At 44.2% G+C, this 27,078-nt stretch overlaps 1 protein-coding gene across 1 annotated transcript in view; it reads left to right on the plus strand.

Moving 5' to 3' along the window:
• Nucleotides 1-27,052, plus strand: part of NCOA1 (nuclear receptor coactivator 1) — a 90,859-nt gene extending 63,807 nt beyond the window's left edge. Inside the window, exons 17-22 of the mRNA XM_083857659.1 lie at nucleotides 3,174-3,323; nucleotides 10,992-11,337; nucleotides 16,749-16,905; nucleotides 18,545-18,734; nucleotides 21,673-21,762; nucleotides 26,809-27,052. Coding sequence (XP_083713785.1) covers nucleotides 3,174-3,323; nucleotides 10,992-11,337; nucleotides 16,749-16,905; nucleotides 18,545-18,734; nucleotides 21,673-21,762; nucleotides 26,809-26,979 — 1,104 coding nt within the window. The 3' untranslated portion in view covers nucleotides 26,980-27,052. The remainder of the gene's footprint in view (nucleotides 1-3,173; nucleotides 3,324-10,991; nucleotides 11,338-16,748; nucleotides 16,906-18,544; nucleotides 18,735-21,672; nucleotides 21,763-26,808) is intronic.
• The last annotated feature ends 26 nt before the right edge of the window (nucleotides 27,053-27,078 follow it).

The following is a 27,078-nucleotide window of genomic DNA, read 5'->3' on the forward strand; positions in this document are numbered from 1 at the left end:
CCAAAATTCCTTCAAAAAATAAAAAAAAATTCCATCAAAACCCCCCCAAAAAATCCCAAAATAATCCCCAAAATACCTCAAAAAATTCCCTCAAAAATCAAAAAATATTCCATCAAAATCCCCCCCAAAAAATCCCCAAAATAGCCCAAAAAATGCTTTAAAAAGTTCCACAAAATTTTGTCAAAATCCCCCAAAAAATTCCCCAAAAATACCTGAAAATTTCAAGGAAAAAATCCAAAAAAAATTCCTGAAATATTCCCCAAAATGTTGTGAAAATCCTCAAAAAAATTCCCGAAAAATAGCCGGAAATTTCAAGGAAAAATAAAAAAAAAATTCCTAAAATTTTGCTGGAATTCTGAGGAAATTCTGACAGAATTTTGCTGGAATTTTGACAGAATTCTGATGGAATTTTAATGGAATTTTGCTGGAATTTTGACAAAATTTTGCTGGAATTTTATGGAATTCTAATGGAATTTTAATGGAATTCTGATGGAATTTTGCTGGAATTCTCATTAAATTTTGCTGGAATTCTGATGGAATTTTATGGAATTTTGCTGGAATTCTGATGGAATTTTGATAAAATTCTGACAGAATTTTTTGTGGATTTTTTTCTGGAATTCTGACGGAATTTTGATGGAATTTTGATGGAATTGTGATGGAATTTTCTGGAATTCTGAAGGAATTTTGATGGAATTGTGATGGAATTTTCTGGAATTCTGATGGAATTTTTGCTGGAATTCTGCTGGAATTCTGACAGTATTTTGATGAAATTTTGCTGGAATTCTGCTGGAATTTTGATGGGATTCTGATGAAATTCTGATGGAATTTTATGGAATTTTTGCTGGAATTCTGACAGAATTTTGCTGGATTTTTTGACAAAATTTTGACAGAATTTGGACGGAATTCTGGTGAAATTTTGCTGGAATTTGATGGAATTCTGATGGAATTTTGATGGAATCCAGACGGTGTTTTGCTGGAATTCTTATGAAATTTTTCTGGAATTCTGCTGGAATTCTGACAGTATTTTATGGAATTTTGCTGGATTTTTATGGAATTTTTCTGTAATTTTCTGGAATTTTGCTGGAATTTTATGGAATTTTGCTGTAATTTTCTGGAATTTTGCTGGGATTTTAAGGAATTCTGTCCTGGTTTTGTTCCAGCTCCTCCAGCAGAGCCGCCGGTCCCGAATTCCATCAGAATTTCTGACAGGATTTTCTGGAATTTTTGCTGGAATTCTGACAGTATTTTATGGAATTTTGCTGGAATTTTCTGGAATTCTGTTGGAATTTTTTGGAATTCTGTCCTGCTGCAGCAGAGCCGCCGGTCACGAATTCCATCAGAATTTCATCAGAATTTCTGACAGGATTTTCTGGAATTTTGCTGGAATTTTATGGAATTTTTGCTGGAATTTTATGGAATTTTGCTGGAATTTTGCTGGAATTTTCCATAATTCCGATGGAATGTTGTGTTTTTCCCCTGCAGCTGCTCCAGCAGAGCCGCCAGTCGTGAATTCCATCAGAATTCCATCAGAATTCCATCAGAATTCCATCAGAATTTCTGACAGTATTTTATGGAATTTTTGCTGGAATTTTCTGGAATTTTGCTGTAATTTTATGGAATTCTGTCCTGGTTTTGTTGCAGCTGCTCCAGCAGAGCCGCCAGTTGTGAATTCCATCAGAATTCCATCAGAATTCCATCAGAATTCCATCAGAATTCCATCAGAATTCCATCAGAATTCCATCAGAATTCCATCAGAATTTCATCAGCATTTCTGACAGGATTTCATGGAATTTTTGCTGGAATTCTGCTGGAATTTTGCTGGAATTTTATGGAATTTTGCTGTGATTTTAAGGAATTCTCTCCTGGTTTTGTTGCAGCTGCTCCAGCAGAGCCGCCAGTCCCGAATTCCATCAGAATTCCATCAGAATTTCTGACGGGATTTTCTGGATTTTTTGCTGGAATTCTGGCAGTATTTTATGGAATTTTGCTGGGATTTTCTGGAATTTTGCTGTGATTTCATGGAATTCTCTCCTGGTTTTGTTGCAGCTGCTCCAGCAGAGCCGCCAGTCCCGAATTCCATCAGAATTCCATCAGAATTCCATCAGAATTTCACCAGAATTCCATCAGAATTTTATCAGAATTTCTCACAGAATTTTCTGGATTTTTTGCTGGAATTCTGACAGTATTTTATGGAATTTTGCTGGGATTTTATGGAATTTTGCTGGAATTTTATGGAATTTTGCTGGAATTCTGCTGGAATTTTCCATAATTCTGATGGAATGTTGTGTTTTTCCCCTGCAGCTGCTCCAGCAGAGCCGCCAGTCGTGAATTCCATCAGAATTCCATCAGAATTCCATCAGAATTCCATCAGAATTCCATCAGAATTTCTGACAGGATTTCATGGAATTTTTGCTGGAATTCTGCTGGAATTTTGCTGGAATTTTATGGAATTTTTCTGTGATTTTAAGGAATCCTGTCCTGGTTTTATTCCAGCTCCTCCAGCAGAGCCGCCGGTCGTGAATTCCATCAGAATTCCGTCAGAATTTCTGACAGAATTTTCTGGATTTTTTGCTGGAATTCTGACAGTATTTTCTGGAATTTTGCTGGGATTTTCTGGAATTTTGCTGTAATTTTATGGAATCCTGTCCTGGTTTTGTTGCAGCTCCTCCAGCAGAGCCGCCAGTCGTGAATTCCACCAGAATTCCATCAGAATTTCTGACAGAATTTTCTGGATTTTTTGCTGGAATTCTGGCAGTATTTTATGGAATTTTGCTGGGATTTTCTGGAATTCTGCTGAAATTTTATGGAATTCTGTCCTGCTGCAGCAGAGCCGCCAGTCGCGAATTCCATCAGAATTTTATGGAATTTCTGACAGGATTTTATGGAATTTTGCTGGAATTTTCTGGAATTTTGCTGGAATTTTGCTGGAATTTTCTGGAATTTTGCTGGAATTTTCCATAATTCTGATGGAATGTTGTGTTTTTTCCCTGCAGCTGCTCCAGCAGAGCCGCCAGTCCCGAATTCCATCAGAATTCCATCAGAATTCCATCAGAATTTCTGACAGAATTTTCTGGATTTTTTGCTGGAATTCTGACAGTATTTTATGGAATTTTGCTGGGATTTTCTGGAATTTTGCTGTAATTTTATGGAATCCTGTCCTGGTTTTGTTGCAGCTGCTCCAGCAGAGCCGCCAGTCGCTGCTGGGTCAGTTTGGGGCCCCCCTGGGGCTGCCCCTCCGCGCCGGGATCCAACAACAGCCACAGCAACAACAACAACAACAACAACAACAACAACAACAACAACAACAGCCCCTGGCGCCGCAGGTGACGGGAAATTCTGGGATTGGGGAAAACATTCTGGGATTGGGGAAAAATCTGGGATGGAAAAAAATCTGGGATGGAAAAATTCCTGGGATGGAAAAAAATTTCAGGATGGGAAAAATTCAGGATGCAGAAAAAAATCTTGACTGGAAAAAATTGGGGATGGAAAAAATAGGGATGGGAAAAAATTCAGGATGGGAAAAAATGCCCAACTGGAAAAAGTTGCGATGGGAAAATTTCAGGATAGAAAAATTCAGGCAGGAAAAGAATTCTCAATTGGAAAAATTGGGGATGGGAAAAATTCAGGATGGGGAAAATTCCAGGATGAAAAAAATTCAGGATAGAAAAAAAATCTTGATTGGAAAAATTCAGGATGGGGAAAATTCCAGGATGGAAAAACTTCAGGATAGAAAAAAAAATCTTGATTGGAAAAATTCAGGATGGGAAAATTGGGATGGGAAAAAAAATCCTGGCTGGAAAAATTCGGGATGGGAAAAAATTCAGGATGGGAAAAAAATTCCTGGTGGGAAAATTCAGGATGGAAAAAAATCCTGGGATGGAAAAAAAAATGTGGGATGGGAAATTTCAGGATGGAAAAAGAATTCCTGGGATGAAAAAAATCTGGGATGGAAAAATTGGGGATGGGAAAAAATTCTTGACTGGAAAAAATTGGGATGGAAAAATTCCTGGGATGGAAAAAAATCCGGGATGGGAAAAAATCAGGATGGAAAAAAATTCCTGGGATGGAAAATTTCAGGATGGAAAAAATCTGGGATGGAAAAATTTCCAACTGGAAAAATATGGGAATGGGAAAAAATTCAGGATGGAAAAAATTCCCACGTGGAAAAAATTGGGGATGGAAAAAACCGGGGATAGAAAAAATTCAGGATGGGAAAAATTCCTGGGATGGAAAAGAATTCCCAACTGGAAAAATTCAGGATGGAAAAATTTCAGGATGGGAAAAAATTCTTGGCTGGAAAAATTGGGGGATGGAAAAAATTCCAGGATGGGAAAATTCAGGATGGAAAAATTCCTGGGATGGAAAAATTTGGGATGGAAAAAAATTTCAGGATGGGAAAAATTCAGGATGCGAAAAATTCCCGACTGGAAAAAATTGGGGATGGAAAAAATAGGGATGGGAAAAAATTCAGGATGGGAAAAAATGCCCAACTGGAAAAAGTTGGGATGGGAAAATTCAGGATGGGAAAAAAATCTTGACTGGAAAAAATTTGAGATGGAAAAAACTGGGGATAGAAAAAATTCAGGATGGGAAAAATTCCTGGGATGGAAAAGAATTCCCAACTGGAAAAATTCAGGATGGAAAAATTTCAGGATGGGAAAAAATTCTTGGCTGGAAAAATTGGGGATGGAAAAAATTCCAGGATGGGAAAATTCTGGGATGGAAAAATTGGGGATGGAAAAAAATTTCAGGATGGGAAAAATTCAGGATGCGAAAAAATCTTGACTGGAAAAAATTGGGGATGGAAAAAATAGGGATGGGAAAAATTTCAGGATGGGAAAATTCAGGATGCGAAAAATTCCCAACTGGAAAAAAATTGGGGATGGGAAAAAATTCCCGGTGAGAAAATTCAGGATGGGAAAATATTCTTGACTGGAAAAAACTGAGATGGAAAAATTTCAGGATGGAAAAATTCAGGATGGGAAAAAATTCCCAGCTGGGGAAATTCAGGATGGGAAAAATTCAGGATGGGAAAAAAAAAAAAAATCCCTTCTGGAAAAAATTTGGGATGGGAAAAATTCCGGATGGGAAAAAATTCCCACCTGGAAAAAATCTGGGATGGGAAAATTCAGGATGGGAAAATATTCTTGACTGGAAAAAACTGAGATGGAAAAATTTCAGGATGGGAAAAAATTCCTGGGATGGAAAAAATCTGGACTGGAAAAATTCCAGGATGGGAAAATTTCCAGGATGGAAAAATTCCCAGCTGGAAAAATCCGGGGTGGAAAAATTCAGAATGGAAAATATTCCAGGATGGGAAAAATATTCCAGAGTGGAAAAAAATTCAGGATGGGAAAATTCACAATTGAAAAATCCGGGATGGAAAAATTCCTGGGATGGAAAAGGTGGGGATGGAATAATTCAGGATGCGAAAAATTTCAGGATGGGAAAATTCAGGATGCGGAAAAAAATCTTGACTGGAAAAAATTGGGGATGGGAAAATTGGGGATGGGAAAATTGGGGATGGGAAAATTTTGGATGGGAAAATATTCCTGGGATGGAAAAATTCAGGATGGGAAAAAATTGCCACCTGGAAAAAATTGGGGATGGAAAAAACTGGGGATAGAAAAAAATCAGGATGGGAAAAATTCCTGGGCTGGAAAAATTCAGGATGGAAAAAAATTCTTGACTGGAAAAAATTGGAATGGGAAAAAATTCCAGGATGGGAAAATTTCAGGATGGGAAAAAATCCAGGATGTAAAAATTCCAGGACAGGAAAAAAATTCCCAGCAGGAAAAATCTGGGATAGAAAAGTTTCAGGATGGGAAAAAATTCCCAGCTGGAAGAACTGAGGATGGAGAGAATTTCAGGATGGAAAAATTTAGGATGGGAAAAAATCCCAACTGGAAAAATCTGGGATGGGAAAATTCAAGATGAGAAAAATTATTGGATGGAAAAATTCAGGATGGGAAAAAATTCCCATCTGGAAAAAATTCCCAACTGCAAAAAAATTGGGATGGAAAAATTTCAGGATAGAAAAATTCAGGCGGGAAAAGAATTCTCAATTGGAAAAAATGGGGATGGAAAAAATTCAGGATGGGGAAAATTCCTGGATGAAAAAAATTCAGGATAGAAAAAAAATCTTGATTGGAAAAATTCAGGATGGGAAAATTGGGATGGGAAAAAAAATCCTGGCTGGAAAAAATCAGGATGGAAAAAAATTCAGGATGGGAAAAAATTCCTGGTGGGAAAATTCAGGATGGAAAAAATTCCTGGGATGGGAAAAAATGTGGGATGGGAAATTTCAGGATGGAAAAAGAATTCCTGGGATGGAAAAAATCTGGAATGGAAAAATTGGGGATGGGAAAAAATTCTTGACTGGAAAAAAATTGGGATGGAAAAATTCCTGACCTGGAAAAATTCATGATGGGAAAAAAAAAACAGGATGGAAAAATTCCAGGAGAGAAAAAAATTCCCGGCTGGAAAAAATTGGGATGGAAAAAATTCCTGGGATGGAAAAAAATCCGGGATGGGAAAAAATCAGGATGGAAAAAAAATTCCTGGGATGGAAAATTTCAGGATGGAAAAAAATTCTTGATTGGAAAAAATTGAGATGGAAAAATTCCAGGATGGGAAAATTCAGGGTGGAAAAAATTCCGGATGGAAAAAATTCCAGATGGAAAAATTTCCCTGCTGGAAAAAATTGGGATGGAAAAAATTCCTGGGATGGAAAATTTCAGGATGGGAAAATTCCCAACTGGAAAAAAATGGGGATAGAAAAAATTCAGGATGGGAAAAAATTGGGGATGGAGAGAATTCGTGGATGGAAAAATTCAGGATGGGAAAAATTCCTGGCTGGAAAAAATCTGGGATGAGAAAAAAAATCCAGGATGGAAAAATCCAGGATGGGAAAATCCAGGATGGAAAAATTCCTGGATGGAAAAATTCCGGGATGGAAAAATTCCTGGGATGGAAAAATTCCTGGGATGGAAAAATTAGGGATGGGAAAAAATTCTTGACTGGAAAAAATTGGGATGGAAAAATTCCTGACCTGGAAAAATTCAGGATGAGAAAAATTCCAGGATGGGAAAAAATTCTGGGATGGAAAAAAAACCTCAACTGGAAGAATTCAGGATGGGAAAATTCAGGATGAGAAAAAAAATTCCCAACTGGAAAAAATTGGGATGGAAAAATTTCAGGATAGAAAAATTCAGGGTGGAAAAAACTGAGATGGAAAAATTCCAGGATGGGAAAATTCAGGGTGGAAAAAATTCCGGATGGAAAAAATTCCAGATGGAAAAATTTCCCTGCTGGAAAAAAATTGGGATGGAAAAAATTTCAGGGATGGAAAATTTCAGGATGGGAAAATTCCCAACTGGAAAAAAATGGGGATAGAAAAAATTCAGGATGGGAAAAAATTGGGGATGGAGAGAATTCGTGGATGGAAAAATTCAGGATGGGAAAAATTCCTGGCTGGAAAAAATCTGGGATGAGAAAAAAAATCCAGGATGGGAAAATCCAGGATGGGAAAATCCAGGATGGAAAAATTCCGGGATGGAAAAATTCCTGGGATGGAAAAATTCCGGGATGGAAAAATTCCTGGGATGGAAAAATTCCGGGATGGAAAAATTCCTGGGATGGAAAAATTAGGGATGGGAAAAAATTCTTGACTGGAAAAAATTGGGATGGAAAAATTCCAGGATGGGAAAAAATTCTGGGATGGAAAAAAACCTCAACTGGAAGAATTCAGGATGGGAAAATTCAGGATGAGAAAAAAAATTCCCAACTGGAAAAAATTGGGATGGAAAAATTTCAGGATAGAAAAATTCAGGAGAGAAAAAAAAATCCTGCCTGGAATAATTCAGGATGGAAAAAAATTCAGGATGGAAAAAAAAACGGGATGGAAAAAAAACCTGGGATGGAAAAATTCAGGATGGGGAAAATATTGTAGGATGGGAAAAAATTCCTGATGGGAAAATTCAGGAAAAAATTCCCTGCTGGAAAAAAATCCAGGATGGAAAAAATTCCCAACTGGAGAAAATCTGGGATGGGGAAATTCAGGATGGGAAAAAAATCAGGATGGGAAAATTCAGGATGGAAAAAATTCCAGGATGGGAAAAATTGAGGAAGGAAAAAATTCAGGATGGAAAAAAAATTCTTGGCTGGAAAAATTCCGGATGGAAAAAATCCAGGGTGGAAAAAATTCCGGATGGAAAAAATTCCGGATGGAAAAATTTCCCTGCTGGAAAAAAAATTGGGATGGAAAAAATTCAGGATGGGAAAAAAATTCCTGGGATAGAAATAATCTGGGATGGAAAAAATTCCCAACTGGAAAAAATCTGGGATGGGGAAATTCAGGATGGAAAAATTCAGGATGGGAAAAAATTCCCACCTGGAAAAAATTGGGGATGGAAAAAACTGGGGATAGAAAAAAATCTGGATGGGAAAAATTCCTGGGATGGAAAAATTTCAGGATGGGAAAAAAATTCTTGATTGGAAAAAATTGAGATGGAAAAATTCCAGGATGGGAAAATTCAGGGTGGAAAAAATTCCGGATGGAAAAAATTCCAGATGGAAAAATTTCCCTGCTGGAAAAAAATTGGGATGGAAAAAATTCCTGGGATGGAAAATTTCAGGATGGGAAAATTCCCAACTGGAAAAAAATGGGGATAGAAAAAATTCAGGATGGGAAAAAATTGGGGATGGAGAGAATTCGTGGATGGAAAAATTCAGGATGGGAAAAATTCCTGGCTGGAAAAAATCTGGGATGAGAAAAAAAATCCAGGATGGGAAAATCCAGGATGGGAAAATCCAGGATGGAAAAATCCGGGATGGAAAAATTCCTGGGATGGAAAAATTAGGGATGGGAAAAAATTCTGGGATGGAAAAAATTGGGATGGAAAAATTCCTGACCTGGAAAAATTCAGGATGAGAAAAATTCCAGGATGGGAAAAAATTCTGGGATGGAAAAAAACCTCAACTGGAAGAATTCAGGATGGGAAAATTCAGGATGAGAAAAAAAATTCCCAACTGGAAAAAAATTGGGATGGAAAAATTTCAGGATGGAAAAATTCAGGAGAGAAAAAAAAAATCCTGGCTGGAATAATTCAAGATGGAAAAAAAAAAATTCCCAGTTGGAAAAAATGGGGATGGAAAAAATTCAGGATGGGAAAAAAATTCCTGGGATAGAAAATAATCTGGGATGGAAAAAATTCCCAACTGGAAAAATCTGGGATGGGGAAATTCAGGATGGAAAAATTCAGGATGGGAAAAAATTCCCACCTGGAAAAAAATTGGGGATGGAAAAAACTGGGGATAGAAAAAAATCTGGATGGGAAAAATTCCTGGGATGGAAAAATTCAGGATGGGAAAAAATTCTTGATTGGAAAAAATTGAGATGGAAAAATTCCAGGATGGGAAAATTCAGGGTGGAAAAAATTCCGGATGGAAAAAATTCCAGATGGAAAAATTTCCCTGCTGGAAAAAAATCTTGGATGGAAAAATTTCAGGATGGGAAAAAAATTCCTGGGATAGAAATAATCTGGGATGGAAAAAATTCCCAACTGGAAAAAAATTGAGATGGAAAAATCCAGGATGGAAAAAATTCCCGGCTGGAAAAAAATTCAGGATGAGATTTTTGGGATAAATTTGTGTAAATTTTTGGGGAGAGGATTTTTTTTTGAGGAATAAATTTTTGGGAGATAAATTTTTTGAGAAATAAATTTTTGGGGATAAATTTTTTTGAAGGATAAATTTTTCGGGGAATAAATTTTTGGGGATAAATTTTTTTGAGGGATAAATTTTTTGGGGGAATAAATTTTTGGGGATGAATTTTGGGGATAAATTTGGGATAAAATTTGGGATAAATTTTTGAGGATAAATTTTTTGGAGGATAAATTTTTTGGGGATAATTTTGGGAATAATTTGGAATAAATTTTTTTTGGAGAAGATAATTTTTTGGGATAATTTTGGGAATATTTTGGGATAAATTTTGGAATAAATTTTTTTTGGGAGAGATAAATTTTGCGGATAATTTTGGGAATATTTTGGGATAAATTTTTGAGGATAATTTTTTTGGAGGAGATAAATTTTTGGGGATAATTTTGGGAATATTTTGGGATAAATTTTGGAATAATTTTTTTTTGGGAGAGATAAATTTTGCGGATAATTTTGGGGTAATTTGGGATAAATTTTTGAGGATAATTTTTATGGGGAAGATAAATTTTTGGGGATAATTTTGGGGATTATTTGGGATAAAATTTGGGATAATTTTTTGAGGATAATTTATTTGAGAAGATAAATTTTTGGGGATAATTTTGGGGATAAATTTTGGGATAAATTTTGGAATAAATTTTTTTTTGGAGGAGATAAATTTTGGGGATAATTTGGGATAAATTTGGGATAAATTTTTGAGGATAATTTTTTTGGAGGAGATAAATTTTTGGGGATAATTTTGGGAATAATTTGGGATAAATTTTTGAGAATAATTTCTTTGGGAAGATAAATTTTTGGGGATAATTTTGGGGATAAATTTGGGATAAATTTTTGAGGATAATTTTTTTGGGAAGAGATAAATTTTTGGGGATAATTTTGGGAATAATTTGGGATAAATTTTTGAGGATAATTTTTTTGGAGGAGATAAATTTTTTGGGGATAATTTTGGGATGAATTTTTGAGGATAATTTTTTGGGGGAAGATAAAATTTTGGGGATAGTTTTGGGGATAAATTTTGGGATAAATTTTGGAATAAATTTTTTTTTGGAGGAGATAAATTTTAGGGATAAATTTGGAATAAATTTTCTGAGGATAATTTTTTGGGGGAAGATACATTTTTTGGGATAATTTTGGGGAAAATTCAGGATAAATTTGGGATAAATTTGGGGACAAATTTGAGATAAAATTTGGGATAATTTTTTTTAGGGAGAAGATAAATTTTTGGGAATTTTTTTGGGATAAATTTAGATTAATTTGGATCTTTCCTGCCCTTTCAGCCCCCCCTAAACGCCCAAATGTTGGCGCAGCGACAACGCGAACTCTACAGCCAACAGCACCGGCAGCGGCAGCTGATGCAGCAACGGGCCCTCCTGATGCGCCAACAGCAGCAGCAGCAGCAGAATTTTGGGAATTCTGGGATTCCCATGGGATCCCCTCGGATGGCCCAGGCCCCTCCCCAGCAGTTCCCGTATCCCCCCGGCTACGGCGGGAACGCCGGGAACGGCTCCGGCTTCGGCGCCGACAACCGCGGGGCCCTCGGGAGCCGGGGCATGATGGGAGCACAATTCGGGCCCGGGATGGGGCCGGGGATGCAGCAGAACCTGTTCCAGTATTCGGGATCAGGTAAAGGGGTTTTGGGGGGTGGTTTGGGGTTTTTTGGGGTGTTTGGGGTGTTTTGGGGTGTTTGGGGTGTTTTGGGATGTTTGGGGTGTTTGAGGTGTTTGGGATGTTTGTGGTGTTTGGTGTTTTCAGGTTGTTTGGGGTGTTTTGGGGTGTTTGGAGTGTTTGGGATGTTCGGGGTGTTTGATGTGTTTGGGGTGTTCAGGGTGTTTGGGATGTTTGGGGTGTTCGGAATGTTTGAGGTGTTTGGAGTATTTGAGGCATTTGAGGTGTTTGAGGTGTTTTGGATATTTGGGGATGTTTGGGGTGTTTGAGGTGTTTGGAGTGGTTGGGGTGTTTGGAGTGTTTGAGGTGTTTTAGGATGTTTGGGGTGTTTGGTGTTTTCAGGTTGTTTGGGGTGTTTTGTGGTGTTTGGGATGTTTGGGGCATTTGGGGTGTTTTGGATGTTTGGGATGTTTGGGGTGTTTGGGGTGTTTTGGATATTTGGGGATGTTTGGGGTGTTTGAGGTGTTTGGGGTGTTTGGGATGTTTGGTGTGTTTGGGGTGTTTGGGATGTTCAGGTTGTTTGGAGTGTTTGGGATGTTTGGGATGTTTGAGGTGGTTTGGGGTGTTTGGGGTGTTCAGGGTGTTTGTGGTGTTTGGGATGTTTGAGGTGTTTGGGGTGTTTCGGAGTGTTTGGGATGTTTGAGGTGTTTGGGGATGTTTGAGGTGTTTGGGGTGTTCGAGCTGTTTCACATGTTTGTGGACGTTTTGGGATGTTTGGAGTATTTGGGGGGGTTGGGGCATTTGGGGTGTTTGGGATGATTGGGATGTTCAGGTTGTTTGGGACGTTTGGGATGTTTGAGGTGTTTGAGGTGTTTGGGATGTTTCGGATGTTTGGGGTGTTTGGGATGTTTGGGGTGTTTGGGATGTTTGGGGTGTTTGGGGTGTTTGGGATGTTTGGGGTGTTTGGGATGTTTGGGGTGTTTGGGGTGTTTGGGATGTTTGTGGTGTTTGGGATGTTTGGGGTGTTTGGGGTGTTTGGGATGTTTGGGGTGTTTGGGGTGTTTGAGGTGTTTGGAGGTGTTTGGGATGTTTGGAGTGTGGAGTGTTTGGGATGGTTTGGGATGTTCAGGTTGTTTGGGGTGTTTGGAGTGTTTGGGGTGTTCAGGGTGTTTGGGGTGTTTGGGGATGTTTGAGGTGTTTGGGGTGTTCGAGCTGTTTCACATGTTTGTGGACGTTTTGGGATGTTTGGAGTATTTGGGGGGGTTGGGGCATTTGGGGTGTTTGGGATGATTGGGATGTTCAGGTTGTTTGGGGTGTTTGGGATGTTTGGGATGTTTGGGGTGTTTGGGGTGTTTGGGGTGTTTTGGGGTATTTGGATTGTTTGAGGTTGTTTGAGGTTGTTTGAGGTGTTTGGGGTGTTTCAGGATGTTTGGGGTGTTTGGAATATTTGTGATGTTTGGAGTGTTTGGGGGGTTTGAGGCATTTGAGGTGTTTGAGGTGTTTGGGGTGTTTGGGCTCTTTGGGGTGTTTGGGATGTTTGGGGTGTTCGGAATGTTTGAGGTGTTTGGAGTATTTGAGGCATTTGAGGTGTTTGAGGTGTTTTGGATATTTGGGGATGTTTGGGGTGTTTGAGGTGTTTGGAGTGTTTGAGGTGTTTTAGGATGTTTGGGGTGTTTGGTGTTTTCAGGTTGTTTGGGGTGTTTTGTGGTGTTTGGGATGTTTGGGGTATTTGGGGTGTTTGGGGTGTTTGGGATGTTTGGGATGTTTCGGATGTTTGGGGTGTTTGGGGTGTTTTGTGGTGTTTGGGATGTTTGGGGCATTTGGGGTGTTTTGGATGTTTGGGATGTTTGGGGATGTTTGGGGTGTTTGGGATGTTTGAGGTGTTTGAGGTGTTTGGGATGTTTCGGATGTTTGGGGTGTTTGAGGTGTTTGGGGTGTTTGAGATTGTTTGGGATGTTCAGGTTGTTTGGGGTGTTTGGAGTGTTTGGGATGTTCGGGGTGTTTGATGTGTTTGGGGTGTTCAGGGTGTTTGGGATGTTTGGGGTGTTCGGAATGTTTGAGGTGTTTGGAGTATTTGAGGCATTTGAGGTGTTTGAGGTGTTTGGGGTGTTTGGGGTGTTTGGGGTGTTCTGGGATGTTCGGTGTTTTCAGGTTGTTTGGGGTGTTTTGGGGTGTTCGGAATGTTTGAGGTGTTTGGAGTATTTGAGGCATTTGAGGTGTTTGAGGTGTTTTGGATATTTGGGGTTGTTTGGGGTGTTTGAGGTGTTTGGAGTGGTTGGGGTGTTTGGAGTGTTTGAGGTGTTTTAGGATGTTTGGGGTGTTTGGTGTTTTCAGGTTGTTTGGGGTGTTTTGTGGTGTTTGGGATGTTTGGGGCATTTGGGGTGTTTTGGATGTTTGGGGTGTTTGGGGTGTTTGGGGTGTTTGGGGTGTTTGAGGTGTTTGGAGTGGTTGGGGTGTTTGGGGTGTTTGGGGTGTTTGGGAGGTTTGGGGATGTTTGGGATGTTTGGCGTGTTCAGGACATTTGGGATGTTTGGAGTGTTTGGGGATGTTTGGGGTGTTTGGGATGTTTGAGGTGTTTGGGGTGTTTGGGATGTTTTTGGGGATGTTTGGAGTGTTTGGGATGTTTGAGGTGTTTGGGGTGTTTGGTGTGTTTTAAATTGTTTGGGATGTTCAGGTTGTTTGGAGTGTTTGGGATGTTTGGGATGTTTGGTGTGTTTGGGGTGTTTGGGATGTTCAGGGTGTTTGGGATGTTTGGGGTGTTTGGTGTGTTTGGTGTGTTCAGGGTGTTTGGGGATGTTTGGGGTTGTTTCAGGTATTTGAGGTGTTTGGGATGTTTGGGGTGTTTGAAGTGTTTGGGGTGTTTGGGCTCTTTGGGGTGTTTGGGGTGTTTGGGATGTTTGAGGTGTTTGGGGTCTTGGAGATGTTTGAGGATGTTTGGGGTGTTTGGGGTTTTCAGGATGTTTGGGATGTTTGAGGTGTTTGGGGTGTTTGAGATTGTTTGGGATGTTCAGGTTGTTTGGAATGTTTGGGGTGTTCGGGGCATTTGAGGTGTTTGGAGTGTTTGGGATGTTTTGGGGTGTTTGAGGTGTTTGAGATGATTGGAGCGTTTGGAGTGTTTCAGATATTTGGAGTGTGGGGTGTTTGGGATGTTTGAAGGTGTTTGGAGTGTTTGGGGTGTTTGGAGTCTGGTGTGTTTTGAGATGTTTGGGGATGTTTGGGATGTTTGGGGTGTTTGGGGTGTTTTGTGGTGTTTGGGATGTTTGGGGCATTTGGGGTGTTTTGGATGTTTGGGATGTTTGGGGTGTTTGGGGTGTTTGGGATGTTTCGGATGTTTCGGATGTTTGGGGTGTTTAGGGTGTTTGGGAGGTTTGGGGATGTTTGGGATGTTTGGCGTGTTCAGGACATTTGAGATGTTTGGGGTGTTTGGGGTGTTTGGGGATGTTTGGGGTGTTTGGGATGTTTGAGGTGTTTGAGGTGTTTGGGATGTTTCGGATGTTTGGGGTGTTTGAGGTGTTTGGGGTGTTTGGGATGTTTGAGGTGTTTGGGATGTTTGGGATGTTTGGGATGTTCAGGTTGTTTGGGGTGTTTGGAGTGTTTGGGATGTTCGGGGTGTTTGATGTGTTTGGGGTGTTTTGGGGTGTTTGGGATGTTTGGGGTGTTTGGGATGTTTGAGGTGTTTGAGGTGTTTGGGATGTTTCGGATGTTTGGGGTGTTTGAGGTGTTTGGGGTGTTTGGGATGTTTGAGGTGTTTGGGATGTTTGGGATGTTTGGGATGTTCAGGTTGTTTGGGGTGTTTGGAGTGTTTGGGATGTTCGGGGTGTTTGATGTGTTTGGGGTGTTTTGGGGTGTTTGGGATGTTTGGGGTGTTTGGGATGTTTGAGGTGTTTGGAGTATTTGAGGCATTTGAGGTGTTTGAGGTGTTTTGGATATTTGGGGGTGTTTGGGGTGTTTGAGGTGTTTGGAGTGGTTGGGGTGTTTGGAGTGTTTGAGGTGTTTTAGGATGTTTGGGGTGTTTGGTGTTTTCAGGTTGTTTGGGGTGTTTTGTGGTGTTTGGGATGTTTGGGGCATTTGGGGTGTTTTGGATGTTTGGGATGTTTGGGATGTTTGGGGTGTTTGGAGGTGTTTGGGGTGTTTGGGATGTTTGGGATGTTTGGGGTGTTTGGGATGTTTCGGATGTTTCGGATGTTTGGGGTGTTTGGGGTGTTTGGGAGGTTTGGGGATGTTTGGGATGTTTGGCGTGTTCAGGACATTTGAGATGTTTGGAGTGTTTGGTGTGTTTTGAGATGTTTGGGGGTGTTTGAGGTGTTTGGGTTGTTCAGGATGTTCAGGACATTTGGGGTGTTTGAGGTGTTTGGGATATTTGGGGTGTTTGATGTGTTTGGGGTGTTCAGGGTGTTTGTGGTGTTTGGGGTGTTTGGGGTTGTTTGCGGTGTTTGGGATGTTTGGGATGTTCGGTGTGTTTGGGATGTTTGGGATGTTTGGGGTGTTTGGGGTGTTTGGTGTGTTTGAGATTGTTTGGGATGTTCAGTTTGTTTGGAGTGTTTGGGGTGTTTGTGGTGTTTTGGGGCATTTGAGGTGTTTGGGGTGTTTCAAGTATTTGGGGTGTTTTGGGTGTTTGGAGTGTTTGGGATGTTTGGAGTGTTTGGGGTGTTTGAGGTTTTTGGGATGTTTGGGACGTTTGGGATGTTTTTGGATGTTTGGAGCATTTGGGGTGTTTGGTGTGTTTGAGATTGTTTGGGATGTTCAGGTTGTTTGGAGTGTTTGGGGTGTTTGGGGTGTTTGGGGTGTTTGGGATGTTTGGGGTGTTTGGGATGGAGATTCCTGAGGATGGGAATGGTGGGAGTGGAGTGGAGGAGAGGATTGGGGTGGGATTCGAGGAAGAGTCAGAAAAGAATTCCCAGAGAATTCCCTGGGGGCGGCCAAGGAAAAGTCGGGAAATTCCAGGATTTTGGGGTTGGAATGGGATGAGATTGAAGGTCCATGGATCCCATCCCAAACCATTCCGGGATTTTGGGATCGAGGACACTCAGGATCCATCCCGAGGGATTTTTATGGAATTTGGGGATGGAAAAGGGAAGGGAGACCCTTCCTGGAGCCCTGAATTCCCAAAATTCCTTCCCAGAGAGGAGCTGGGATGGGGCTGGATTGAATCCCAGGCTGAGAATGGAGGAAATTCCCTGGGAAAAATGGGATTTGGGAAGGAATTCCTAGAGAATCCAAGGAACAACACAGGATGACGGAAATCCTGGGAGGTTGGATTGGGATGAGATTCCACCATCCTCCAACCCAACCCAAGAGCAGAAACGGGGTGGGAATTATTTGGGAAGATTCGTGAGAACCCGGGAATGCCGGCGGGGGACTTTGGGGATTATTTGGGAATTGGGGAAGACCCCTGGAATTGTGCTGGTAACCGGGTGCCCCGTTCCCAGGGATGGCCCCGCAGAGCGACCCTGGCGCGGGGTTCGCGCCCGCCCTCAGCCCCGGCAGCCCCCTGATGTCGCCGCAGCTGCCACCGGCGCCGCCCGGGCCCGGGTACCAGTCCCCGGAGCTGAAATCCTGGCAGGCCGGAGCCATCGGCAATAACGGGTGAGGAGACGGCGGGACCGGCGCCAGGAGAGCCCAAAGGCAGGGGGGGTTGTTGGTGGGAATGGTCCTTGGGAATGATATCCATGGGAATTATCCAATGGAATTATCCATGGGAATGATCCATGGGAATGATCCTTTGGAAGGGATCCCCACTGGGAGGGCCCACAGGCGTTGGGGTTATCCATGGGAATGATCCAATGGAGTTATCCTTGGGAATGATCCATTGGGATCAACCATAGCCATTGGAGTTATCCATGGGAACTATCCAATGGAGTTATCCATGGGAATGATCCATTGGGATCACCCACAGCTGTTGGAGTTATCCAGTTTAATTATCCAGTGGAGTTATCCAATGGAATTATCCATGGGAATTATCCATCAGGATCACCCACAGCCATTGGAGTTATCCATGGGAGTTATCCAATGGGAATTATCCATGGGAATGATCCATTGGGATCACCCACAGTCATTGGAGTTATCCAGTGGAATTATCCAATGGAACGATCCATTGGGATCACCTACATCCATTGGAATAACCCATTAGAATTTTCCATTGGGGAATCATCCATTGGAATTATCTACTGGAGTCACCCATTGGACTTTTCCTTTGGAATTACCCATTGGAATCAGCCATTGGAATAATCCATTGGAGTCACCCGTGACAATTATCCATTGGAATTTTCCATTTCAATTATCCATTGTAGAATTGTCCGTTGGAATTATTTATTGGAGACACCCATTGGATTTTTCCATTGGAATTATCCATTGGAGTCACCCACTGGAATCAGCCTTTGGAATTATCCACTGGGATTATCCATTGAAATTATCCATTGGAATTAGTTAGTGGAATTATCCTTTGGAATTATCCAGTGGAATTATCCATTGGAAAATTATCCACTGGAATCTCCCATTGGAACGATCCATTGCAGTTTTCCATTGGAATTGTCCATTGGAATGATCCATTGGAGTCATCCTTTGGAATAATCCATTGGAGAATTATCCATTGGAATAATCCATTGGAATTATCTATTGGAGTAATGCAATGGAATTTTCCTTTGGAATTATTCAGTGGAGTCACCCATTGGAATGATCCATTGCAATTAACCACTGGAATTTTCCATTGGAATTATGCAGTGGAGTATTATCCATTGGAATTATTTAGTGGAATTATCTATTGGAATTAGTCAGTGGAATTATCCATTGGAATTCTCCTTTGGAATTATTCAGTGGAATTATCCATTGGAAAATTATCCCCTGGAGTCACCCATTGGAATTGTCCATTGGAGAATTATCCATTGGAATTGTCCATTGGAGAATTATCCATTGGAATTGTCCATTGCAATTATCCATTGGAATTATTCCTTGGAATTATCCATTGGCGTCACCCATTGGAATTGTCCATTGGAGAATTATCCATTGGAGAATTATCCATTGGAATTATTCACTGGAATTATTTAGTGGAATGTTTTTTGGGATTTGGGGCCATTCCCATCAGCCCCCTGAGGGTTTTCCCAGATGTTTTTGGGATTTGGGGCCATTTTTGGGATTTGGGGCCGTTCCCCTCACCCCGCTGAGGGTTTTCAGGAATTCTTTGGGATTTGGGGCCGTTCCCTGAGGGTTCTCCGGGTGTTGTCCGCAGTGTTTTCGGGCCGGCGGGGGCGGCCCCGCAGGGTCTCTACAACAACATGAGCATCACGGTGTCCATGGCCGGCCCCGGCAGCGGAAACGGCGCCGGAAGCGCCGGCACCGCCATCGGCATCGCCCCGCCCAACATGGCCGCCATCAACCCCGTCATGGCCGCCGGCGTCAACACCATGTGCTCCGAGCAGGTCCGGGAGAATGGGAGATAATGGGGTGTAATGGGGTAATGGGATAGTGGGATAATGGGATATAACGGGATAATGGGATCAATGGGGTAGTGGGATATAATGGGATGGGATGAGATATAATGGGATAATGGAGTAATGAGGCAATGGGATGGGACAACAGGATAATGAGATAATGGGATCCATGGAATAATGGGATGGAATGGGATAATGGGATGGGGTAATGGGACAGTGGGATGGAAAGGGATAATGAGATGAGATAATGGGGTAGTGAGATAATGGGATAAAGGCATAGTGGGATAATGGGATAGGGTGGGACAATGAAATAATGGAAAAATGGGATCCCTGGGATAATGGGATCCATGAGATAATGGAATAGTGAGATAATGGGATAATGGGATAGTGAGATAATGGGATAGTGGGATAATGGGATAATGGCATAGGATGGGACAATGGGATAATGGAATAATGAGATCCACGGGATAATGGGGTAATGGGATAATGGGATGGGAGCCCAGCTGGGAATTTCTTCCCAAAATCCCACCCCAAGTTCCCCTTTCCAAGGGAATTCCCTGCATTCCTATCCTATATCCACCCATTCCTGATCCCATTCCTGATAATGGGATAGTGAGATAATGAGGTAGTGAGATAATGGGATAATGGCATAGGATGGGACAATGGGATAATGAAATAATGGGATAATGGGATCCATGGGATAATGGGATGGGACAACAGGATAATGGGATCCATGGGGTAATAGGGTAATGGGATGATGGGATAATGAGATAAAGGAATAATGGGATCATGAGATAATGGAATAATGGCGTAAGATGGGACAATGGGATAATGAAATAATGGGATCCATGGGATAATGAGGTAATGGGATGATGGGATGTGATAATGGGATTCATGGGATAATGGGGTAGTGGGATAACGGGATAATGGGGTAGTGGGGTAATGGGATAATGAGATAGTGGGGTAATTGGATAATGGGTTCCATGGGATAACGGGATGGAACAACAGGATAATGGGATCCATGGGATAATGGGGTAATGAGATGGAATGGGATAATGGAATAATGAGATAATGGGATAGCAGGATAGTGGGATAATGGGATGGAATGGGATAATGAGATATTGGGATAATGGGATCCATGGGATAAGGGGGTAATGGGATAATGAGATAATGGGATAATGGGATAGTAAGATAATGGAATAATGAGATAATGGGATAATGGGATAGTGGGATAATGGGATAATGGGGTAATGGAATAATGAGATAATGGGGTAGTGAGATAATGGGATAGCGGGATAATGGGATAATGGCATAGGATGGGACAATGGGATAATGAAATAATGGGATAATGGGATCCACAGGATAATGGGGTAATGGGATAATGGGATGGGAACCCAGCTGGGAATTCCTTCCCAAAATCCCACCCGGAGCTTCCGTTTCTGAGGGAATTTCCCTCCATTCCCATCCTATATCCATCCATTCCTGATCCCATTCCTGCTAATGGGATGGGATGGGATGGGATGGGATGGGATGGGATGGGATGGGATGGGATGGGATGGGATGGAGTTCGAGGCGGTTTTGGAAGTTGGAAGTGTTGGGCTGGGAATGGGGAGTAGGATCAGAATGGGATCAGGAACAGGATCAGGAACGGGATTGAGAACGGGATCAGCAATGGAATCAGGAATGGGATCCGGAATATATCAGGAATGGGATCAGGAATGGGATCAGGATCAGGAATGGGATCAGGAATGGGATCAGCAATGGGATCAGGAACAGGCTCAGGAATGGGATCAGGAATGGGATCGGGAACAGTATCAGGAACGGGATTGGGAACGGGATCAGGAATGGGCTCAGCAATGGGATCAGGAATAGGATCAGGAATAGGATCAGGAATAGGATCAGGAATAGGATCAGGAGTAGGATCAGGAATAGGATCAGGAGTAGGATCAGGAATGGGATCAGGAACGGGATCAGCAATGGAATCAGGAATAGGATCCGGAATATATCAGGAATGGGCTCAGGAATGGGATCAGGATCAGGAATGGGATCAGGATCAGGAATGGGATCAGCAATGGGATCAGGAACAGGCTCAGGAATGGGATCAGGAACAGGCTCACAAACAGGATCGGGAACGGGATCGGGAACAGTATCTGGAACGGGATTGGGAACGAGATCAGGAATGGGCTCAGCAATGGGATCAAGAATGGGCTCAGGAATAGGATCAGGAATAGGATCAGGAACAGGATCAGGAAGGGGATCAGGAACAGGATCAGGAATAGGATCAGGAATGGGATCAGGAATGGGATCAGGAATGGGATCAGGAACAGGATCAGGAACGGGATCAGGAACGGGATCAGGAACAGGATGAGCAATGGGATCAGAATGGGATCAGGATCAGGAACGGGATCAGGAATGGGATCGGGAACGGGATCAGGAATGGGATCAGAATGAGATCAGCAATGGAATCAGGAATGGGCTCAGGAGTGGGATCAGGAACGGGGTCAGGAAGGGGATCAGAATGGGATCTGGAATAGGATTGGGAATGGGATCGGGAATAGGATCAGGAATGGGATCAGGATCAGGAATGGGCCCAGAATGGGATAAGGAACGGGATCGGGATCAGGAATGGGATCAGGAGTAGGATCAGGAATGGGATCAAGAATGGGCTCAGGAATGGGATCAGGATCAGGAATGGGATCAGGAATAGGATCAGGAATGGGCTCAGGAACGGGATCAGGATCAGGAATGGGACCAGAATGGGCTCAGGAATGGGATCAGGATCAGGAATGGGATCAGGAGTAGGATCAGGAATGGGCTCAGGAACGGGATCAGGATCAGGAACGGGCTCAGGAACGGGCTCAGGAACGGGCTCAGGAACCCGGGGCAGACCCGGCTCGGGGCTGAGCGCGGCCGTTGTCCCCGGCAGGTCCCGGAGGCGGCGCTGAGACCTCCAGGGCTCTACTGCAACCAGCTGGGCTCGGGGGAGCTGCTCAAGGCCGAGCCCGACGGGGCCCAGGTCAGTTGATGCTCCTCAAACCTCCCGGCAGCTCCAGAGCTCCGGAACGTTCCCAAAAAAACTCCCAAAAATCCGGGAGGTTCCCGGTTCGGTGCTCATGGAATGATGGGTTGGGTTGGGTTGGGTTGGAAGGTTCATCCACAGTTGAGGTGAAGGAAGTGCAGGTGGTGGGGACACCCATTGGGTGACACCTCCTGGGGCTTGAGGTCACCAAGTTCACACCAGTGACGGGTGACACCCATTAGGGTTGGAGCCACCAAGGTCACACCAGTGTTGGGTGACACCCATTGGGTGACACCTCCTGGGGCTTGAGGTCAGCGAGGTGACACCAGCATTGGGTGACACCCATTGGATGATGGTCACCATGGTGCCACCAGTGATGGGTGACGCCCATTGGGTGACACCTCTTGAGGCTTGAGGTCACCAAGGTCACACCAGTGTTGAATGACACCCATTGGGTGACACCTTTTGGGTTGGAGTCACCACAGTCCCACTGGAGTTGAGTGACACCCTTGGGGTTGATGTCACGAGGGTCACACCAGTGTTGAGCGACACCCATTGGGTGACACCTGTTGGGCTTGAAGCCACCATGGTGCTGCCACCATTGGGTGACACCTGTTGGGTGACACCTCTGGGGTTGAGGTCACCTAGGTCAACACCAGCATTGAGGACACCCATTGGGTGACACCTGTTGGGCTTAAAGCCACCAGTGATGGGTGACACTTCTGGGGGTGAAGTCACCAAGGTCACACCAGCGTTAGGTGACACCCACTGGGTGACACCTGTTGGGGTTGAATGCAGGAGGGTGACACCCGTTGAGGTTGGAGCCACCATGGTGCCAGCACTGTTGGGTCACACCCGTTGGGTGACACCTCTGGGCTTGAGGTCACCAAGGTCCCATTGGTGTTGAGGACACCCACTGGGTGACATCCCTTCAGTTGAAGCCACTGGGATCCCACCAGTGTTGGGTGACACACATTGGGTTTGGAGCCACCAAGGTCCCACCACCGTTGGATGTCACCCATTGGGTGACACCTCTTGGGGTCAAAGTCACTGGAGTCCAACTGATGTTGGGTGACACCGATTGAATGACGCATCTGGGCTTGATGTCACCAAGGTCCCATTTGGCAAGTTGGGTGACACCCATTGGGTTGAAGCCACCATGGTCCCACAGGAGTTGGGTGACACCCATTAGGACTGGAGCCATCATGGTCCCACTGGCATTGGGTGACACCAATGAGGTTGAAGTCACCAGGGTCACACTTGTGTTGGATGACACCCATTGGGTGACACCTGTTGAGGTCACCAAGGTCACACCAGTGACACCCATTAGGGTTAGAGCCAGCAGGGTGCGACCAGTGTTAGGTGACACCCATTGGGTGACATCTCTTGGAGTTGGAGCCACCACGGTGCCACTGGAGTTGGGTGACACCCATTGGGTGACACCTCTGGGGTTGATGTCACCAAGGTCACAGCAGTGTCAGGGGACACCCTTGGGTGACACCCATCATGGTGCCACTGGTGTTGGGTGACACCCACTGAGGTTGAGGTCATCAAGGTCCCACTAGTGTTGGGTGACACCCATTGGGTGACACCTCTTGGGGTCAAAGTCACGGGGGTCCAACTGCCATTGGGTGACTTCCATTGGGTGACACACCTGGGGTTGATGTCACCAAAGTCCTGTTTGGATTGAAGCCACCGACGGTGCCACAGGAGTTGGATGACACCCACTGGGTGACACCTGTTGGGTTGGAGCCACCACGGTCCCATGGGAGTTGGGTGACACCCTTGGGGTTTGATGTCACCAGGGTCACACTGGTGTTGAGTGACACCCACTGGGTGACACCTCTTGGAGTTGAAGTCACCAAGGTCACACTGGTGGTGAGGACACCCATTGGGTGACACCTCTGGGGTTGAAGCCACCACGGTGCCACCAGAGTTGGGTGACACCCATTGGACTTGAAGTCACCAGGGTCACACTTGCGTTGGATGACACCCATTGGGTGACACATCTTGGGTTTGGAGCCACCACGGTCCCACCGGTGTTGGGTGACACCCATCAGGGTTGGAGTCCCCCAAGGTCCCGCCGGTGTTGGGTGACACCCATCAGGGTTGGAGTCCCCCAAGGTCCCACCGGTGTTGGGTGACACCCGTTGGGTGACACTAAATCCACACCCCAAATCCCCGGAACGTCGTTCCAGGAACCGGAACTCCAGGATGGCTCCACCTCCACCAGCCCCCGACCAACCCCGTTCCTCAAACCCCCTGAGGTGTCTCCAGACCCCCTGAGATGTCTCCAGACCCCCTGAGGTGTCTCCAAACCCCTGAGATGTCTCCAAACCCCCTGAGATGTCTCCAAACCCCATCCCAGCTCTATTCTTGAGCCATTTTTTTCACCAAAATCCCAATTTTTTTTTTCTTGCATCAACACCTGGAGCCACCAGGATCCTCCCAATCCATGAAAATCCAGGATGGCTCCACCTCATTCCTGAAACGCTCTGAGATGTCTCCAAACCCTCTGAGGTGTCTCCAAACCCCATCCCAGCCCCGTTCTGGAGCCATTTTTCCATCAGAATCCTGAATTTTTTTCCTGAATCAACACTGGAATCCATCAGGAACCTCCCAATCCACCAAAATCCAGGAAGGTTCCACTTCCACCCCGTTTCTGAAACCCTCTGAGATGTCTCCAAACCCCACCCCAGCTCCTTTTAGGGCCTTTTTTCCTCCGTAATCCAAATTTTTTTTCCTGGATCAGTGCCCGGAATCCATCGGGAACCTCCCAATCCACCAAAATCCAGGATGGCTCCACCCCATTCCTCAAACCCTCGGAGATGTCTCCAAACCCCATTCCAGCTCCTTTTAGAGCCGTTTTTTCCTCATAATCCCAATTTTTTTTCTTGGATCAACACCTGGAGCCACCAGGAACCTCCCAATCCACAAAAATCCAGGATGGCTCCACCTCCATCCACCCTGTTCCTCAACCCCTCTGAGATGTCTCCAACCCCTCTGAGATGTCTCCAAACCCCACCCCAGCTCCTTTTGAAGCTGTTTTTCCACCGTAATCCCAATTTTTTTTCTGGGATCAAGACCTGGAATCTCCCAAGCCACAAAAATCCAGGACGGCTCCACCTCCATCCACCCCATGACCAACCCCGTTCCTCAAACCCTCTGAGATGTCTCCAAACCCTCTGAGATGTCTCCAAACCCTCTGAGGTGTCTCCAAACCCTCTGAGGTGTCTCCAAACCCTCTGAGATGTCTCCAAACCCCCCGAGATGTCTCCAAACTCCATCCCAGGTCCTTCGGGAGCCATTTCCCCCCATAATCCCAAATTTTTTTCTTGGATCAACACCTGGAGCCACCAGGAACCTCCCAATCCACCAAAATCCAGGATGGCTCCACCCCATTCCTCAAACCCTCTGAGATGTCTCCAAACCCCATTCCAGCTCCTTTTAGAGCCATTTTTTCCCCACAATCCCAATTTTTTTTCCCTCAATCAACACCTGGAGCCACCAGGAACCTCCCAATCCACAAAAATCCAGGATGGCTCCACCTCCATCCACCCTGTTCCTCAAACCCTCTGAGATGTCTCCAAACCCCACCCCAGCTCCTTTTAGGGCCTTTTTTCCTCCGTAATCCAAATTTTTTTTCCTGGATCAGTGCCCGGAATCCATCGGGAACCTCCAATCCACCAAAATCCAGGATGGCTCCACCCCATTCCTCAAACCCTCTGAGGTGTCTCCAAACCCCATTCCAGCTCCTTTTAGAGCCGTTTTTTCCTCATAATCCCAATTTTTTTTCTTCAGTCAACACCTGGAGCCACCAGGAACCTCCCAATCCACAAAAATCCAGGATGGCTCCACCTCCATCCACCCTGTTCCTCAACCCCTCTGAGATGTCTCCAACCCCTCTGAGATGTCTCCAAACCCCACCCCAGCTCCTTTTGAAGCTGTTTTTCCACCGTAATCCCAATTTTTTTTTCTGGGATCAAGACCTGGAATCTCCCAATCCACAAAAATCCAAGATGGCTCCACCTCCATCCACCCCATGACCAACCCCGTTCCTCAAACCCTCTGAGATGTCTCCAAACCCTCTGAGATGTCTCCAAACCCTCTGAGGTGTCTCCAAACCCTCTGAGGTGTCTCCAAACCCTCTGAGATGTCTCCAAACCCCCCGAGATGTCTCCAAACCCTCTGAGATGTCTCCAAACCCTCTGAGATGTCTCCAAACCCTCTGAGGTGTCTCCAAACCCTCTGAGGTGTCTCCAAACCCTCTGAGGTGTCTCCAAACCCTCTGAGATGTCTCCAAACCCTCTGAGGTGTCTCCAAACCCTCTGAGATGTCTCCAAACCCTCTGAGATGTCTCCAAATCCAATCCCAGCTCCGTTTAGGGCCATTTTTTCCCCCACAATCCCAATTTTTATTCTCAATCAACACCTGGAGCCACCACGAACCTCCCAATCCACAAAAATCCAGGATGGCTCCACCTCCATCCACACCTTGACCATCCCCATTCCTCAAACCCTCTGAGGTGTCTCCAACCCCTCTGAGGTGTCTCCAAACCCATCCTACCTCTGTCCGGAGCCATTTTTCTGCCAAAATCCCAATTTTTTTTTTTCTTGGATCAACACCAGGAATCTCCCAATCCACCAAAATCCCGTCTGGCTCCACCTCCATCCACAACCCCTCTGAGATATCTCCAAACCTCACCTCACCTCTTTTCCAACACCATTTTTTTTTCCACCGTAAACCCCCAAAACAATATTTTTTTTTTTTTGGGGGACCGTAAATTTTTTTTGTTTTTTTTTTCCTTTTTTTTTTGTCCCGGAGCCGACTGAGCCGCAGCGCTTTTCTTTTCGTAGGACTCGAAGACCGAAGAGTTCTTCTCTGGGCTGGCTCCAGACTAGAGGAGAAGTTCTCTAGTGAGTTTTCCCGCTTGACTTGGTAGTTTCCCAACCAGCTCCTGCCCCTTCCCCGGATCCGCTAAATCCCGTTTTTTTTTTTTGTCTTTTTTTTGTTTTTTTTTTTTGCAAATCCACAATTCCTCAGGTGCAGCAGGTCCAGGTTTTCGCCGACGTCCAGTGCACGGTGAATTTGGTGGGAGATCCCTACCTCAACCCGCCGGCTCCGATGGCAAATCCCAAAAATCCGCCGGCGCCGCCGCCGCCAGCGCCGGGACAACAAGGGAAGAGCCTCCTGCAGCAGCTGCTGACGGAATGAGAGAAAAACAACTCCCAAAAAAATAAAAAATAAAAAATGGGAATTCAACCCGAAAAAAAAAAAAAAAAAAAAAAAAAAACTCGGGAAAGATGGACTTTG

The sequence above is a fragment of the Zosterops lateralis genome, assembly GCF_965231275.1.
Source record: "Zosterops lateralis genome assembly, chromosome: 3".
Classification (NCBI taxonomy): Eukaryota; Metazoa; Chordata; class Aves; order Passeriformes; family Zosteropidae; genus Zosterops; species Zosterops lateralis.